Raw genomic sequence first — 18701 nt, forward strand, 5'->3', positions numbered from 1 at the left:
GACAGCGTCGAGGGAGCTTTACTCTGTATCTAACCTTGTACCTGCCCTGAGAGTGTTTGATGGGACAGTGTAGAGGGAGCTTTACTCTGTATCTAACCCATGCTGTACCTGCCCTGAGAGTGTTTGATGGGACAGTGTAGAGGGAGCTTTACTCTGTATCTAACCCGTGCTGTACCTGCCCTGGGAGTGTTTGATGGGACAGTGTAGAGGGAGCTTTACTCTGCATCTAACCCATGCTGTACCTGCCCTGGGAGTGTTTGATGGGACAACGTCGAGGGAGCTTTACTCTGTATCTCACCCGTGCTGTACCTGCCCTGGGAGTGTTTGATGGGACGATGTGGAGGGAGCTTTACTCTGTATCTAACCCGTGCTGTACCTGCCCTGGGAGTGTTTGATGGGACAGTGTAGAGGGAGCTTTACTCTGTATCTCACCCGTGCTGTTCCTGCCCTGGGAGTGTTTGATGGGACAGTGTAGAGGGAGCTTTACTCTGTATCTAATCCGTGCTGTACCTGTCCTGGGAGTGTTTGATGGGACAGTGTAGAGGGAGCTTTGCTCTGTATCTAACCCGTGCTGTACCTGCCCGGGGAGTGTTTGATGGGACAGTGTAGAGGGAGCTTTACTCTGTATCTAACCCGTGCTGTACCTGCCCGGGGAGTGTTTGATGGGACAGTGTAGAGGGAGCTTTACTCTGTATCTAACCCGTGCTGTCCCTGCCCTGGGAGTGTTTGATGGGACAGTGTAGAGGGAGCTTTACTCTGTATCTAACCCTGTACCTGCCCTGGGAGTGTTTGATGGGACAGTGTAGAGGGAGCTTTATTCTGTATCTAACCCGTGCTGTACCTGCCCTGGGAGTGTTTGATGGGACAGTGTAGAGGGAGCTTTACTCTGTATCTAACCCGTGCTGTACCTGCCCTGAGAGTGTTTGATGGGACAGTGTAGAGGGAGCTTTGCTCTGTATCTGACCCGTGCTGTACCTGCCCTGCGAGTGTTTGATGGGACAGTGTAGAGGGAGCTTTGCTCTGTATCTAACCCGTGCTGTACCTGCCCTGGGAGTGTTTGATGGGACAGTGTAGAGGGAGCTTTATTCTGTATCTAACCCATGCTGTACCTGTCCTGGGAGTGTTTGATGGGACAGTTGACTTGAACCCACAATCTTCTGCCTCAGAGGCGAGAGTGCTAGCACTGAGTGAAGGTTTGGTCTTACTGTTTGTTATCACAGTGCCCTGACAGTGATCCTCCAGCCCTGAGTGATACCCGCACTGGACAATGTAATGTATCGGCAGTAACTGCTATTATTGGAGTCAGAATGCCAGCTGTAAATAAACAGTGTCTTACCCCCAGCAGCTTGATCTGTTCTAACTCCATGACAGTTCACTCCAGCATTATACGCAACATCGTCAATGGCAACGTAACCGCGCTCTGTGCCCTCCGATTTCACTGCTTTGAAACCAACCTAATGTAAGGATACAGTCTGTCAGTAACAACACCCATCGTCAGTCTTGGTCTCAGGAGCTTCGAACCTCCCCATCAGCAGCGGGTAGGTCAAAGTGATCATAAAATCATAAAAAGTTACGGCACAGAAGGAGGCCATCGTGTCCACACCGGCCGAAAATGAGCTTTCCAGCCTGACCCCACTTTCCAACACTTGGTCCGTAGCCCTGTAGGTTACAGTACTTCAGGTGCACATCCAGGTACTTTTTAAATGAGTTGAGGGTTTCTGCCTCTACCACCCTTTCAGGCAGTGAGTTCACCCTCTGGGTGAAAACATTTCTCCTCAGCTCCCCTCTAATCCTTCTACCAATCACTTTAAATCTATGCCCCCTGGTCACTGACCCCGTGCTAAGGGAAATAGGTCCTCCCTATCCACTCTATCGAGGCCCCTCATAATTTTATACACCTCAATTAAATCTCCCCTCAGCCTCCTCTGTTCCAAAGAAAACAACCCCAGCCTATCCAATCTTTCCTCATAGCTAAAATTCTCCAGTCCTGGCAACATCCTCATAAATCTCCTCTGTACCCTCTCTAGTGCAATCACATCTTTCCTGTAATGTGGTGACCAGAACTGTACGCAGTACTCAAACTGTGGCCTAACTAGTGTTTTATACAGTTCTAGCACAAGCTCCCTGCTGTTATATTCTGTGCCTCGGCTAATAAAGGAAAGTATCCTGTTTGCCTTCTTAACCACCTTATCGACCTGTCCTGCTACCTTCGGGGATCTGTGGACATGCACTCCAAGGTCCCTCTGTTCCTCTACACCTCTCAGTATCCTCCCATTTATTGTGTATTCCCTTGCCTTGTTTGCTCTCCCCAAATGTATTACCTCACACTTCTCTGGATTGAATTCCATTTGCCACTTTTCTGCCCACCTGACCAGTCCATTGATATCTTCCTGCAGTCTACAGCTTTCCTCCTCACTATCAACCACACGGCCAATTTTTGTATCATCTGCAAACTTCTTGATCATGCCCCCTACATTCAAATCCAAATCATTAATACATATCATAAAAAGAAAGGGACCTAGTGCTGAGCCTTGCAGGACCCCACTGGAAACAGCCTTCTAGCCGTAAAAAAAAGTCGACCATTACCCTTTGTTTCCTGCCACTGAGATGATTTTGGATCCAATTTGCCACATTCCCTTGGATCCCATGGGCTTTTACTTTTTTGACCAGTCTGCCATGTGGGACCTTGTCAAACGCCTTGCTAAAATCCATGTAGACTACATCAAATACACTACCCTCATCAACCCTCCTTGTTTATCCTCAAAAAATTAGATCAGGTTAGTCAGACACGACCTCCCCTTAACAAATCCATGCTGACTGTCCTTGATTACTCCGTGCCTTTCTAAGTGACGGTTTATCGTGTCCCTCAGAATTAATTCCAATAATTTGTCCACCACTGAGGTTAGACTGACTGGCCTGTAGTACTCAGTCTATCCCTCGCTCCCTTTTTAAACAATGGTACAATGTTAGCAGTCCTCCAAGCCTCTGGCACCACATCTGTATCCAGTGAGGATTGGAAAATGATGGTCAGAGCCTCCGCTATTTCCTCCCTTGCTTCCTGGGATACATTTCACCCAGGCCGGGTGATTTATCTACTTTCAAAGATGCTAAACCATAGAACCATAGAAAAGATACAGCACAGAAGGGGCCATTCAGCCCATCGTGTTCCCGCCGGCTCGAAGAACAACCAGGTGCCCATTCTAATCCCACCTTCCAGCACCCGGTCCGGAGCCCTGCAGCTTACAGCACTTTAGGTGCAGGTCCAGATACTTTTTTAAAGAGTTGAGGGTCCCTGCCTCTACCACCAATTCGGGCAGCGAATTCCATACACCCACCACCCTCTGGGTAAAAAAGTTTTCCTCATGTCCCCTCTAATCCTTCCACCAATCAACTTAAATCTATGTCCTCTAGTTCTTGAACTCTCCGCTAGGTCCTTCCTGTCGACTCTATCCGGGCCCCTCATAATTTTGTACACTTAAACCCTTTAATAATTCCTCTCTCACTATGTTTATCCCATCCAATATTTCACACTCCTCCTCCTTAACTACAATCTCTACATCATCCCCCTCTTTTGTGAAGACAGACGCAAAGTATTCATTAAGAACCATACCCACATCTTCCACCTCCACACATAGTTTATCTTTTTGGTCTCCAATAGGCCCTACTCTTTCCTTAGTTATCCTCTTGCTCTTTATGTATTTATAAAACACCTTTGGGTTTTCCTTGATTTTACCTGCTAATATTTTTTCGTGCCCTCTCTTTGCTTTCCTAATTTCCTTTTTAATTTCACCCCTGCACTTTCTAGACTCCTCTGGGCTTTCTGTAATATTGAGCTCTCGGTGTCTGATATAAGCTTCCCTTTTTATGCCTTATCTTACCCTGTATGCTCCTTGACATCCAGGGGACTCTAGATTTGGCAGTCCCACCCTTTTTCTTTGTGGGAACATGTTTACTCTGAACCCCTTGAATCTCCCCTTTGAATATTTCCCACTGCTCTGACACTGATTTACCTTCAAGTAGCTGTTTCCAGTCCACTTTTGCTAAAACACTTTATGATGATCCTTTGTTTGGGTTCTAGTGTAGTTCAGGGTTGTGGCTCAGTGGGTAGTACTCTTACCTTTGAATCAGATAGGTCGTGGGTTTAAGTCCCACTCTAGTGACTTGAGCATAAAATCTAGGCTTACAGTACAGTACTGTGGGAGCGCTACACTGTCGGAGGGTCAGTACTGAGGGAGCGCTGCACTGTCAGAGGGTCAGTACTGAGGGAGCGCTGCACTGTCAGAGGGTCAGTACTGAGGGAGCGCTGCACTGTCAGAGGGTCAGTACTGAGGGAGCGCTGCACTGTCGGAGGGTCAGCACTGTGGGAGCGCTGCACTGTCGGAGGGTCAGTACTGAGGGAGCGCTACACTGTCGGAGGGTCAGTACTGAGGGAGCGCTACACTGTCGGAGGGTCAGTACTGAGGGAGCGCTGCGCTGTCGGAGGGTCAGTACTGAGGGAGCGCCGCGCTGTCGGAGGGTCAGTACTGAGGGAGCGCTACACTGTCGGAGGGTCAGTACTGAGGGAGCGCTGCGCTGTCGGAGGGTCAGTACTGAGGGAGCGCTGCACTGTCAGAGGGTCAGTACTGAGGGAGCGCTGCACTGTCAGAGGGTCAGTACTGAGGGAGCGCTGCACTGTCGGAGGGTCAGCACTGTGGGAGCGCTGCACTGTCGGAGGGTCAGTACTGAGGGAGCGCTGCGCTGTCGGAGGGTCAGTACTGAGGGAGCGCTGCGCTGTCGGAGGGTCAGTACTGAGGGAGCGCCGCGCTGTCGGAGGGTCAGTACTGAGGGAGCGCCGCGCTGTCGGAGGGTCAGTACTGAGGGAGCGCCGCGCTGTCGGAGGGTCAGTACTGAGGGAGCGCCGCGCTGTCGGAGGGTCAGTACTGAGGGAGCGCCGCGCTGTCGGAGGGTCAGTACTGAGGGAGCGCCGCGCTGTCGGAGGGTCAGTACTGAGGGAGCGCTACGCTGTCGGAGGGTCAGTACTGAGGGAGCGCTGCGCTGTCGGAGGGTCAGTACTGAGGGAGCGCTGCGCTGTCGGAGGGTCAGTACTGAGGGAGCGCCGCGCTGTCGGAGGGTCAGTACTGAGGGAGCGCCGCGCTGTCGGAGGGTCAGTACTGAGGGAGCGCCGCGCTGTCGGAGGGTCAGTACTGAGGGAGCGCCGCACTGTCGGAGGGTCAGTACTGATGGAGTGCTGCACTGTCGGAGGGTCAGTACTGAGGGAGAGCTGCACTGTCGGAGGGTCAGTACTGAGGGAGCGCTACACTGTCGGAGGGTCAGTACTGAGGGAGCGCTGCACTGTCGGAGGGTCAGTACTGAGGGAGCGCTGCGCTGTCGGAGGGTCAGTACTGAGGGAGCGCCGCGCTGTCGGAGGGTCAGTACTGAGGGAGCGCTACGCTGTCGGAGGGTCAGTACTGAGGGAGCGCTGCGCTGTCGGAGGGTCAGTACTGAGGGAGCGCTGCACTGTCGGAGGGTCAGTACTGAGGGAGCGCCGCGCTGTCGGAGGGTCAGTACTGAGGGAGCGCCGCGCTGTCGGAGGGTCAGTACTGAGGGAGCGCCGCACTGTCGGAGGCTCAGTACTGCGGGAGCGCCGCACTGTCGGAGGCTCAGTACTGCGGGAGCGCTGCACTGTCGGAGGGTCAGTACTGAGGGAGCGCTGCACTGTCCGAGGGTCAGTACTGAGGGAGCGCCGCGCTGTCGGAGGGTCAGTACTGAGGGAGCGCCGCCCTGTCGGACGGTCAGTACTGAGGGAGCGCCGCCCTGTCGGACGGTCAGTACTGAGGGAGCGCCGCGCTGTCGGAGGGTCAGTACTGAGGGAGTGCCGCGCTGTCGGAGGGTCAGTACTGAGGGAGTGCCGCGCTGTCTGAGGGAGCGCTGCAATGTTGGAGGTGTCGTCTTTTGGATGAGACGTTAAACCAAGGCCCCATCTGCCCTCACAGGTGGATGTAAAAGATCCCAAGGCGCTATTCAATAAAGAGCAGGGGGGTTCTTCCTGGGGCCAATATTTATCCCTCAACCAACATCACTAAAACAGATTATCTGGTCATTATCACATTGCTGTTTGTGGGATCTTGCTGTGCGCAAATTGGCGGCTGCTTTTCCTGCATTACAACAGTGACAACACTTCAAAAAGTACTTCATTGGCTGTAAAGTGCTTTGGGATGTCCTGAGGTTGTGAAAGGCGCTGTAGAAATGCAAGTTCTTTCTTTCATCTCCACCTGTCAGCCTGGCCCGAGGTCTCCATATTGAGACACTGCAGCATTTCCACCTCCAGACACCATTGCAACCTCTCAGAGTAACACTCTTCCAATCCTCTGCCACACTGACTGGAAACAAGGTCCAGACCATCTCAAACCTCAGCTCAAGTAGGACCCCGAGGGACAGGGTTGCCTTGTTTTGGAGACGAGTGTTGAGGGAAGCCAATGAAAAGGGATACTGGGTGAATTATACTAGTGCGGAAGGTGAGAAATCCAGCAAAGGTGGAGATTATATTAACAAACAGAAACCAGGCCCTGACAAATGATGAAGGAAACAAGATTGCAGATCAGATAAGATCCCTGAACTGGAAGCTGTCCTGCTCTCCTGCCCGGCCTCCCATCCTCCACCCTCCTTAAACATCAGTTCATCCAAAACTCTGCGGCCCGTATCCTAACTATCACCAAATCCCGTTCATCCATCACCCCTGTGCTCCTCCATTGGCAGCCATTCCTTCAGCTGCCCAGGCCCTAAGCTCTGGAATTCCCTTCCCTAAACCTCTCTACCTCTCTCTCCTCCTTTAAGACGCTCCTTAAAACCTACCTCCTTGGTCACCTGTCCTAATATCTCCTTATGTGGCTTGGTGTCAAATTTTGTTTGATAATTTCTCCGGTGAAGCGCCTTGGGATGTTTTACTACGTTAAAGGCGCTATATAAATGCAAGTTGTTGTTGTCTGTAACTACAACGTAGACTAAATATCAGAAACATGGCTAATAGTGAGGATGGAAGTGAATACAACACTTAATACAGGGCCACGGACCAAGTGCTGGAAAGTGGGATTAAGCTTTTTCGGTCAGCATGGACACGATGGGTGAATGGTCTCCTCCTGTGCCGTAACTTTCAATGATTCTATGAACACTCAGGGGTATGGAGTGTTCAGAAAAGACAGAGTGGATAGTAAAGGACATGGTGTAACCGTATATCTCAGGGATTCTGTGAAATGGGCAAAGCTACAGTGTGAGCTACACTGGGCAGCGATCTGTGATGTGAACCAATCTAATACACTGGGAGGATTCTCCAGAGCACCAGCTCAGCTTACACAGGAGGCCAAATTGCTGCCTGAAGAGATAGGAAGGGTGAGTGAGAACAAGAATGGAGTCCTTCAATCAACCCGAGATAAACTGGGAAAATCCTTATGTTTTCGAGTCTGTGTTGGTGATCTGATGCACGGCTGGTCTGGAACCCAAGGAAGCAATGAGAGGCATCTGGTATTGGCAAAGTATCCAGATAATGTACAGGAAATGGACCCCAGGGGTACAGTGACCGATGGAGGATAACATTTCTAATGATCTGGGGTCAGATGTACCCATGAGCAGGAGCCCGGTACATAACTTTAAAATGTTAAATTCAATGAAACAAGCAGACAACTGAAGCTAGTGGATTGGCAGGGTTTATTGGCCAACACTTCAGCAGAAGACTAGTGGAACACCTTTAAAGGCACAATGCCGAGCTTGCAGGATAAATACATGCTGAAAACTAATACTTAAGATAAAAAATCACGGGATTGGGGGTAATATTCTGGCATGGGTGGAGGATTGGTTATCGAACAGGAAGCAGAGAGTTGGGATAAATGGTTCATTTTCGGACTGGCAACCAGTAGCCAGTGGTGTTCCACAGGGGTCGGTGCTGGGTCCCCAACTCTTTACAATCTATATTAACGATTTGGAGGAGGGGACCGAGTGCAACATATCAAAATTTGCAGATGATACAAAGATGGGAGGGAAAGTAGAGAGTGAGGAGGACATAAAAAACCTGCAGGGGGATATAGACAAGCTGGGTGAGTGGGCGGAGATTTGGCAGATGCAATATAATATTGGAAAATGTGAGGTTATGCACTTTGGCAGGAAAAATCAGAGAGCAAGTTATTTTCTTAATGGCGAGAGACTGGAAAGTACTGCAGTACAAAGGGATCTGGGGGTCCTAGTGCAAGAAAATCAAAAAGTTGGTATGCAGGTGCAGCAGGTGATCAAGAAAGCCAACGGAATGTTGGCTTTTATTGCTAGGGGGATAGAATATAAAAACAGGGAGGTATTGCTGCAGTTATATAAGGTATTGGTGAGACCGCACCTGGAATACTGCATACAGTTTTGGTCTCCATACTTAAGAAAAGACATACTTGCTCTCGAGGCAGTACAAAGAAGGTTCACTCGGTTAATCCCGGGGATGAGGGGGCGGACATATGAGGAGAGGTTGAGTAGATTGGGACTCTACTCATTGGAGTTCAGAAGAATGAGAGGCGATCTTATTGAAACATATAAGATTGTGAAGGGTCTTGATCGGGTGGATGCAGTAAGGATGTTCCCAAGGATGGGTGAAACTAGAACTAGGGGGCATAATCTTAGAATAAGGGGCTGCTCTTTCAAAACTGAGATGAGGAGAAACTTCTTCACTCAGAGGGTGGTAGGTCTGTGGAATTTGCTGCCCCAGGAAGCTGTGGAAGCTACATCATTAAATAAATTTAAAACAGAAATAGACAGTTTTCTAGAAGTAAAGGGAATTAGGGGTTATGGGGAGCGGGCAGGAAATTGGACATGAAGCTGAGTTCGGATCGGTCAATGCCCTGTGGGTGGCGGAGAGGGCCCAGGGGCTGTGTGACCGGGTCCTGCTCCTACTTCTTGTGTTCTTTAGATTTGTGGTTGGGATCAGATCAGCCATGATCTTATTGAATGGCGGAGCAGGCTCGAGGGGCCGATTGGCCTACTCCTGCTCCTATTTCTTATGTTCTTATGTTAATACGTTCAGACCACACAAGCACTCCCAAAATGGATTAAAAACAAATTAAAAACTGATACAAAGAGAAAAAATAACCGTAACAAATCTTGCAGAGAGAAAGGGGCGGGGTCACTGGGAGGAACACAGGATAATGTGGAAACAAGTTAAAAAGGGTGATCGGGGGGAGAAGAGAGACCTGGAAAAAGCAAAGCGGCAGAGGCTAAATAAATCTTTCAGGTTCACAACAGTAAGAGGAGAGTCAGAGAAGAGGTGAAAACCGGAGAAGATGCAAACGGAAGTAGAGCTGAGAATGAGCACAGGATGGTTAATATTCTGAATGATCACTTCCTCAAAGTATTCACAGGGGAGGAAATGAACAACACGCCTCCCCCAAACAACGTTAATCAAAGTCAAATCAGCAACCTCGATATAAATGAGGTGGGAATCCTGGACAGGCTGAATGGGCTCAAAACAAATAAATCCCCAGGGAGAGATGGGATTTATCCCAGAGTGCTGAGAGAGACTCGGGAGGTGATTTGTGAGTCACTGCCGGTCTTTTTGAGGGTGTCACTGGGCACTGGGGAGGTGGGTGTAGATGGAAACAGGATAATGTGGAGCTCAATTCAAAAAGGGGACAAAACTGAGACAAACAACTACAGACTCATTAGTCTTGCTTCAGTTCCGTGTAAAATAGCAGAATTGATTATCAGGAGTAAACTCAAGGATTATCTATACAACAATAGTCTAGTTACCAGCAGTCAGGCTGGACTGACGTTCCTGCCTGACCAATCCCTCAATGTCTGTGTGGAAATGACAGCCTGAGTAGAGTATGGGAAGCCCGTGACGTGGTTTATCTCAACTTCCAATGGACTTTCACACAAAAGGCGGTTCGTTAAACTTAAAGCTGTGGGGATTCTGGGTAAGCCCTGGGAATGGATAAGGAAGTCACTGAAGGTAGAAAGCAGTGAGTACCTGGTTAGAGGAGCTTTATCAGGGTGGGTGGGGGGAGTACTGAGTGGGGTACTTCAGGGCTCGCTGCTGGGACCACAGTGTGTCTAATTAACCTGGACTCAGAAACTCAATGCAAAGTGGTCACATTTGTAGATGACATCAAACTGGGAGAGGCAGCTCACAAACTACCGAGTGAGTTGGACAAAATAAGTAAGTGGGCAGGTTAATGGGAGATTAAATTTAATGCTGACAAGCATAAGGTCCCCATCGGAAGGGGAATAGACAACACACGTACTCCATGATGGGGCTGAAATAACTGAGGTTGAAGTTGGGAGACCCGGGTGTGTTAATTGATTCAACACTCAACATGTCCAACCAACACAGAGCAGCAATCAACAAAACCAATCAGAGGGTGAACTAGAGTCAGAACAGTAGAGAACAAGTCAGAGGGAGTGGTGATCAAACTGGACAGGGCTCTGGTCAGATCCACCTTCAGCACTGGGTCCAGTTCTGGTCAGACCGACCTTGAGCACTGGGTCCAGTTCTGGTCAGACCCACCTTGAGCACTGGGTCCAGTTCTGGTCAGACCCACCTTGAGCACTGGGTCCAGTTCTGGTCAGACCCACCTTGAGCACTGGGTCCAGTTCTGGTCAGACCCACCTTGAGCACTGGGTCCAGTTCTGGTCAGACCCACCTTGAGCACTGAGTCCAGTTCTGGTCAGACCCACCTTGAGCACTGGGTCCAGTTCTGGTCTGACCCACCTTCAGCACTGGGTCCAGTTCTGGTCAGACCCACCTTGAGCACTGGGTCCAGTTCTGGTCTGACGCACCTTGAGCACTGGGTCCAGTTCTGGTCTGACCCACCTTCAGCACTGGGTCCAGACACAGGGAGACATTGAAGTGCTGGGGTTACTGTAGAGAGGAGCCTCGAGGCTGATCCCCAGGGTCAGGGGTCTGAAAAAAGTCCTGGGCTTACCAGCCTGGAAAAGAGGGTGTGAGGGGTGATCTTGTGAAGATTTGTACTATAGTTAAGGAAATGGCAGACAACTTCAAACTAACTGTGATAGTGGGACAAGGGATCAGCAGCTCAAACTGATTAAAGTAAATTTAGGACTGATATCAGGAAGTTCTTCACATACAATGATCAACATGTCGATACACGATCCCTCTACAACTGGCACAGGGATTCAATGTTAAGTGAGTTTTGGGCATTCTCCATTCAGCTGGTCGAGGGCAGTAGTTTTACTCTGTATCTAACCCAGTATTCAAGGCATGGTCTAAGCAGAGAACTGTACACCTTGATTATGACCCTCCTTTGACTCGTACTCTACTTTGTTGGCTAAATGAGTTGGCATTCTTATGGTGAGAAAATGGGTAAAGGAAACAGGAGCAGGAGGAGGCCATTCAGCCCCTCGAGCCTGTCCCACCATTCAATTAGATCATGGCCGATCTGTATCTTAACTCCATTCACCCGCCTTGGTTCCGTAACCTTTAACCCCCTTGCCTCACAAAAATCTATCAATCTCAGTTTTGAAATTTTCAATTGACCCCCGGCCTCAACAGCTTTTTGTGGGAAGAGAGTTCCAGATTCCCACTCCCCTTTGTGTGAAGTGATTCCTGACATCAACCCTGAACGGCCCAGCTCTAATTTTAAGGTTATGCCCCCTTGTTCTGGACTCTCCCAAAATCATAAACACCTCAATTAGATCATCACTAAATCTTCTATATTCAAGGGAACACAAGCCCAGTCGATGCAATCTGTCCTCATAATTTAACCCTTTAAGCCCCGGTATCATTCTGGTGAATCTGTGCTGCACCCCCTCCAAGGCCAATGTATCCTTCCTGAGGTACAGTGCCCGGAACTGAGCACAGTCTCCAGATGGGATCTGACCAGTGCTCTGTATAACTGTAACATAACTTCCACCCCATGTTTCCCGCAACTCCATGTTTGAATCCCTCCAATCAGGTTTGCCCCCCTGTCACAGCACTGAAACAGCCCTTATCAAAGTCACAAATGACATCCTGTGTGACTGTGACCGTGGTGAACTCTCCCTCCTCATCCTTCTCCACCTGTCTGCAGCCTCTCACACGGTGACCACACCATCCTCCTCCAACGCCTCTCCTCCGTTGTCCAGCTGGGTGGGACTGCCCTCTCCTGGTTCCACTCACACCTATTCAATCCTGGCCAGAGAATCACCTGCAATGGCTTCTCTTCCCACTCCCGCACCGTTACCTCTGGAGTCCCCCAAGGATCTATCCTCGGCCCCCTCCTATTCCTCATCTCCATGCTGCCCCTCGGAGACACCATCCGAAAACACGTCAGATTCCACATGTACACTGACGACACCCAGCTCTACCTCCCCATCACCTCCCTCGACCCCTCCACTGTCTCTGATTTATCACATCACTTGTCCGACATCCAATATTGAATGAGCAAAAATTTCCTCCAACTAAATATTAGGAAGATCGAAGCCATTGTCTTCAGTCCCCGCCACAAACTCCGTTCCCCATCCACCGACTCCATCCCTCTCCCTGCCCACTGTCTGAGGCTGAACCAGACCGTTCGCAACCTTGGCGTCCTATTTGACCCTGAGCTGAGCTTCCGACCCCATATCCTCTCCATCACCAAGACCACCTACTTCCACCTCCATAACATCGCCCGTCTCCGTCCCTGCCTCAGCTCATCTGCTGCTGAAACCCTCATCCGTGCCTTTGTTACCTCCAGACTCGACTATTCCAATGCTCCCCTGACCGACCTCCCATCTTCCTCCCTCCATAAACTTGAGCTCATCCAAAACTCTGCTGCCTGTATCCTAACTCGCACCAAGTCCCGTTCACCCATCACCCCCTGTGCTCGTTGACCTACATTTGCTCCCGGTCCGGGAACGCCTCGATTTTAAAATTCTCATCCTCATGTTCAAATCCCTCCCTATCTCTGTGACCTCCTCCAGCCCTACAACCTTCTGAGATCTCTGCGTTCCTCCAATTCTGGCCTCTTGCGCATCCCCGATTTTAATCACTTCACCATTGGCGGCCGTGCCTTCAGCTGCCTTGGCCCTAAGCTCTGGAATTCCCTCCTTAAACCTCTCCCCCTCTCTCTCCCCCTTTAAGACGCTCCTTAAAACCTCTCTCTTTGACCAAGCTTTTGGTCACCTGTCCTAATTTCTCCTTATGTGGCTCGGTGTTAAATTTTGTCTGAAAATCGCTCCTGTGAAGTACCTTGGGATGTTTTACAATGTTAAAGGCGCTATATAAATGCAATTTGTTGTTGTTGTTCAAATTGTATTCCAGCCCTCTTCAGATAAAGGCCAACATTCCATTCGCCTTATTAATTATTTTTTGTACCTGTCCACTAGTTTTAATGATTTCTGCACAAGGAACCCTACATCGCTCTGCTCCTCCACAGTTCCTACCTTCACACCGTTTAGAGATAGATATATTTATAGATATATATTATAGATAGATATATTATAGATATAGATAGATATATTAGAGATAGATATATTTCTTAATGCTAAAGGAATCAAGGAATGGCGGAGCAGGCTCGAAGGGCCGAATGGCCTCCTCTTGCTCCTATTTTCTATGTTTCTATGTTTCAATTTAGAAAATACTCTGTTTTATCCTTCTTGGGTCCAAAGTGAATGACCTCACACTTTCCCCACATTGAACTCCATTTGCCACAGTTTTGCCCACTCACTGAATCTATCAATGTCCATTTGCAACTTTCTGCTCCCATCTACACTATTTACTGTGTCACCCAACTTAGTGTCATCAGCAAACTTGGATATTCGGCTCTCTATTCCTTTAACGAAGTCATTTATAAATATAGTGAAAAGCTATGGCCCCGGTACAGATCCCTGGGGGACACCACTAGTCACATCCAGAAAGAACGATAGAAAGACTCGCAGTTACACAGCAACTTCCACAAACTCAGGACCTCCCAAAGTGCTTTATAGCCAATGAAGTACTTTTGAAGTTGAGTCGCTGTTGTAATGTAAGAAATATGGTGAGAAGGTGGGTGGGTGGGAGTGAGGGATATGGTGAGAAGGTGGGTAGATGGGATTGGGGGATATGGTGAGAAGGTGGGTGGGTGGGATTGGGGGATATGGTGAGAAGGTGGGTAGATGGGATTGAGGATATGGAGAGAAGGTGGGTAGGTGGGATTGTGAATCTGATGCTGGTTTGTTGGTTTTAAAGATCTTTTCCCACCAATATTCGTGTTATAAACCAATGTTTGGGAGTCTTTGGTTCCCTGCTCACAGTGGGAATTTGAGGCTTTGAAAGAACCAGATAAATGCAAGGGTTCCAGGTGAGGGCAACGGGTTAAAGTCCCGGATAATCCTGGACTGACCTGGAATTCTGTCAAACTATCCACAGTGATGTTCAGAGGTTGCCATTCCTCACTCTGGGAATTCTTCGCCTCCCAGATGACTGACTCCTGGTCATTGATGTATTGAAAAACCTTCAGTGTCCCGTGCACTGCGAAAAGATCAGACAAATCAGATAATCAAACCGGACGGGCGAGGAGCACCGGGCCAACTGGTGTGAATCCAAAGCGTATTAGTGACGCTCGACAATTAAATTAGGGAAAATTGAATGTTACTTTCCCCCTCTCCGCTCCTGAAGGGACTGAGGGACAGTTCCACAGACACTGACTCTCACTGAGGGACAGTTCCGCAGGCATTGACTCTCACTGGGGGACAGTTCCACAGACACTGACTCTCACTGGGGGACAGTTCCACAGACACTGACTCTCACTGGGGGACAGTTCCACAGACACTGACTCTCAATGGGGGACAGTTCCACAGACACTGACTCTCACTGGGGGACAGTTCCACAGGCATTGACTCTCACTGGGGGACAGTTCCACAGACACTGACTCTCACTGGGGGACAGTTCCACAGGCATTGACTCTCACTGGGTGACAGTTCCACAGACACTGACTCTCACCGGGGGACAGTTCCACAGGCACTGACTCTCACTGGGGGACAGTTCCACAGGCATTGACTCTCACTGGGTGACAGTTCCACAGACACTGACTCTCAGTGGGGGACAGTTCCACAGACACTGACTCTCACTGGGGGACAGTTCCACAGACACTGACTCTCACTGGGGGACAGTCCCACAGACACTGACTCTCACTGGGGGACAGTTCCACAGACACTGACTCTCACTGGGGGACAGTTCCACAGACACTGACTCTCACTGGGGGACAGTTCCACAGACACTGACTCTCACTGGGGGACAGTCCCACAGACACTGACTCTCACTGGGGGACAGTCCCACAGACACTGACTCTCACTGGGGGACAGTTCCACAGACACTGACTCTCACTGGGGGACAGTCCCACAGACACTGACTCTCACTGGGGGACAGTCCCACAGACACTGACTCTCACTGGGGGACAGTCCCACAGACACTGACTCTCACTGGGGGACAGTTCCACAGACACTGACTCTCACTGGGGGACAGTCCCACAGACACTGACTCTCACTGGGGGACAGTTCCACAGACACTGACTCTCACTGGGGGACAGTTCCACAGACACTGACTCTCACTGGGGGACAGTCCCACAGACACTGACTCTCACTGGGGGACAGTCCCACAGACACTGACTCTCACTGGGGGACAGTTCCACAGACACTGACTCTCACTGGGGGACAGTTCCACAGACACTGACTCTCACTGGGGGACAGTTCCACAGACACTGACTCTCACTGGGGGACAGTTCCACAGACACTGACTCTCACTGGGGGACAGTCCCACAGACACTGACTCTCACTGGGGGACAGTCCCACAGACACTGACTCTCACTGGGGGACAGTTCCACAGGCACTGACTCTCACTGGGGGACAGTTCCACAGACACTGACTCTCACTGAGGGTCTAACCAGAGCTCTGTACAGCTGTAACATTAACTTCCTCCCCTTTATAATCCAAGTCCCTTGAGATAAATGCCAACATTCCATTAGCCTTTTGATTACTTTTTCTACCTGTCCACCAGCTTTTAATGATTTCTGTACTTGGACCCCTAAATCTCTCTGCTCCTCCACAGCTCCTAGTCTCTCAGCATTAAGAGAAGATTCCGGAAGATTCCGATTTGTCTTTCCTGGATCCTCACACTCTCCACATTGAGCTGCAGTGGGGCGAGGTGAGCAATCTCAAACACTGGATCTCACTGTGGAGTCGGTACAGACACGAGCCGGGTGTATTGGATGAGTGTGAGGCCCAAATCAGACCCTCTCAGGTATTCAGGACTGAGTTTAATTCAGGGCCCAGGATTGGCCTGGAGTCTCCGGGAATTAAAGACTAATCTCCAGGACACTGCCACCAGCAAACCCGGGAGAGAAATCACAGGGGCAATAAAAAATTGTGTTTTAAAAAAGATTCTTTGAACACTTTGGTTATTAATTATAAAGCTATTGGAGAGGGGAAAACAGGCTGTTTGACTGAGAGTCAAGAATCAGCCAATCAGGTAACGAAGAGTCTGCTTGCTTGCTGATTGGCCGAGGGAAGGTGGGGTACTTTACAGATGGACATGTTGGGTGACCAATGGGGGGAGTGTGTGGGGGGGGCACTGTGAGGATGGACATGTTGGGCGACCAATGGGGGGAGTGTGTGGGGGGGGCACTGTGAGGATGGACATGTTGGGTGACCAATGGGGGGAGTGTGTGGGGGGGGGCACTGTGAGGATGGACATGTTGGGTGACCAATGGGGGGAGTGTGTGGGGGGGGCACTGTGAGGATGGACATGTTGGGTGACCAATGGGGGGAGTGTGTGGGCGGGCACTGTGAGGATGGACATGTTGGGTGACCAATGGGGGGAGTGTGTGGGGGGGGGCACTGTGTGGATGGACATGTTGGATGACCAATGAGGGGAGTGTGTGGGGGGGGCACTGTGAGGATGGACATGTTGGGCGACCAATGGGGGGAGTGTGTGGGCGGGGCAGAGAGAGGTCATGTGATGAAACCTCCAGGAATATGTCCAACCACAGTTGGTGACCTTACTGTGAAGGTTGGTGAGGAGAACAGAAAATGCTGGAATCACTGAGCAGGTCAGTCAGTGTCTGTGCAGAGAGAAACAGCGTTAATGTTTCAGGTCTGGTTTGGACAATAGGCCATTGACCTGAAAGGTTAACCCTACTGACCTCTCTCCACAGAGACTGCTTGAGATTACTGAGCGTTTCCCAGTATTTCCTGATTTATTTCAGATTTCCCACTGTCTGTGGGATGTGCTTTTTGTAAAGGTGAGTGTTTGGACTGTGAGATGGTGAGTCCCTGACAGGAGCAGTGCATGTTATAGAGAGGCAGAGTGCAGGAACTCACTCAGCTGTTTGGAAATGTTGATGTGGTAATAGAATTTGAGGCAGGACCCCTTGGTTGGGGGGAGATGTTCACTCAGGAGCCAGGCTGTCTCACCAACACGCAGGGCCTCAGTGTCCACAAACATGTAGTGACCTAGAAAGGAAGAAAGAACTTGCATTTATATAGCACCTTCCACAACCTCAGGACGTCCACAAAGCACTTTGCAGCCAATGAAGTACTTTTGAAGCATCGTCGCTGTTGTACCAGCAGCCAATTTAGGCACAGCAAGATCCCACAAACAGCAAAGTGATAATAACCAGATAATCTGTTTTAGATGTTGGTTGAGGGATAAATATTGGCCGGGACAGTGGGGAGAACTCCCCTGCTCTTCTTCAAGATAGTGCTGTGGAATCTTATACGTCCACCGAAGAGTACCTTGGTTTAACATCGCATCCAAGAGATACCTCTGACAGTGCAGCGCTCCCTCAGTACTGACCCTCCGACAGTGTGGCGCTCCCTCAGTACTGACCCTCCGACAGTGCGGCGCTCCCTCAGTACTGACCCTCCGACAGTGCGGCGCTCCCTCAGTACTGACCCTCCGACAGTGCGGCGCTCCCTCAGCACTGACCCTCCGACAGTGTGGCGCTCCCTCAGCACTGACCCTCCGACAGTGTGGCGCTCCCTCAGCACTGACCCTCCGACAGTGTGGCGCTCCCTCAGCACTGACCCTCCGACAGTGCGGCGCTCCCTCAGTACTGACCCTCCGACAGTGCGGCGCTCCCTCAGTACTGACCCTCCGACAGTGCGGCGCTCCCTCAGTACTGACCCTCCGACAGTGCGGCGCTCCCTCAGTACTGACCCTCCGACGGTGCGGCGCTCCCTCAGTACTGACCCTCAGACGGTGCGGCGCTCCCTCAGTGCTGACCCTCCGACGGTGCGGCGCTCCCTCAGCGCTGACCCTCCGACGGTGCGACACTCCCTCAGTACTGACCCTCCGACAGTGCGGCGCTCCCTCAGTACTGACCCTCCGACGGTGCGGCGCTCCCTCAGTACTGACCCTCCGACGGTGCGGCGCTCCCTCAGTACTGACCCTCCGACGGTGCGGCGCTCCCTCAGTACTGACCCTCCGACGGTGCGGCGCTCCCTCAGTACTGACCCTCCGACGGTGCGGCGCTCCCTCAGCACTGCACTGGGAATGTCAGCCGGGATTATGGGATTAAGTCCCTGGAGTGGGATTTGAACCCATGACCTTGTGACTCAGAGGCGAGAGCACTGCCCACTGAGCCACGGCTGACACCTACACACAAACATCCCCGTACCCCTGACTGCTCTGACAGCAGTGCTGCCACTAGCTTTAACTTTACAGAAACTTATTAATTAACCAGTTGATGGATCAACCATCAAGGTTTGACCTACAGTCAACATTGTCCCAGGGGTGAGTTCCA

At 50.6% G+C, this 18701-nt stretch overlaps 1 protein-coding gene across 1 annotated transcript in view; it reads right to left on the reverse strand.

Moving 5' to 3' along the window:
• Positions 1–18701, reverse strand: part of LOC137311633 (apical endosomal glycoprotein-like) — a 90609-nt gene that overhangs the window by 42731 nt on the left and 29177 nt on the right. The window contains exons 6-8 of the mRNA XM_067978739.1: positions 17278–17409; positions 14304–14431; positions 1337–1454 (exon numbers count right to left, since the gene is read on the reverse strand). Of these exons, the coding sequence (XP_067834840.1) occupies positions 1337–1454; positions 14304–14431; positions 17278–17409 (378 nt within the window). The remainder of the gene's footprint in view (positions 1–1336; positions 1455–14303; positions 14432–17277; positions 17410–18701) is intronic.

Source organism: Heptranchias perlo, unplaced genomic scaffold (assembly GCF_035084215.1).
Source record: "Heptranchias perlo isolate sHepPer1 unplaced genomic scaffold, sHepPer1.hap1 HAP1_SCAFFOLD_378, whole genome shotgun sequence".
In the NCBI taxonomy this organism is placed as follows: domain Eukaryota; kingdom Metazoa; phylum Chordata; class Chondrichthyes; order Hexanchiformes; family Hexanchidae; genus Heptranchias; species Heptranchias perlo.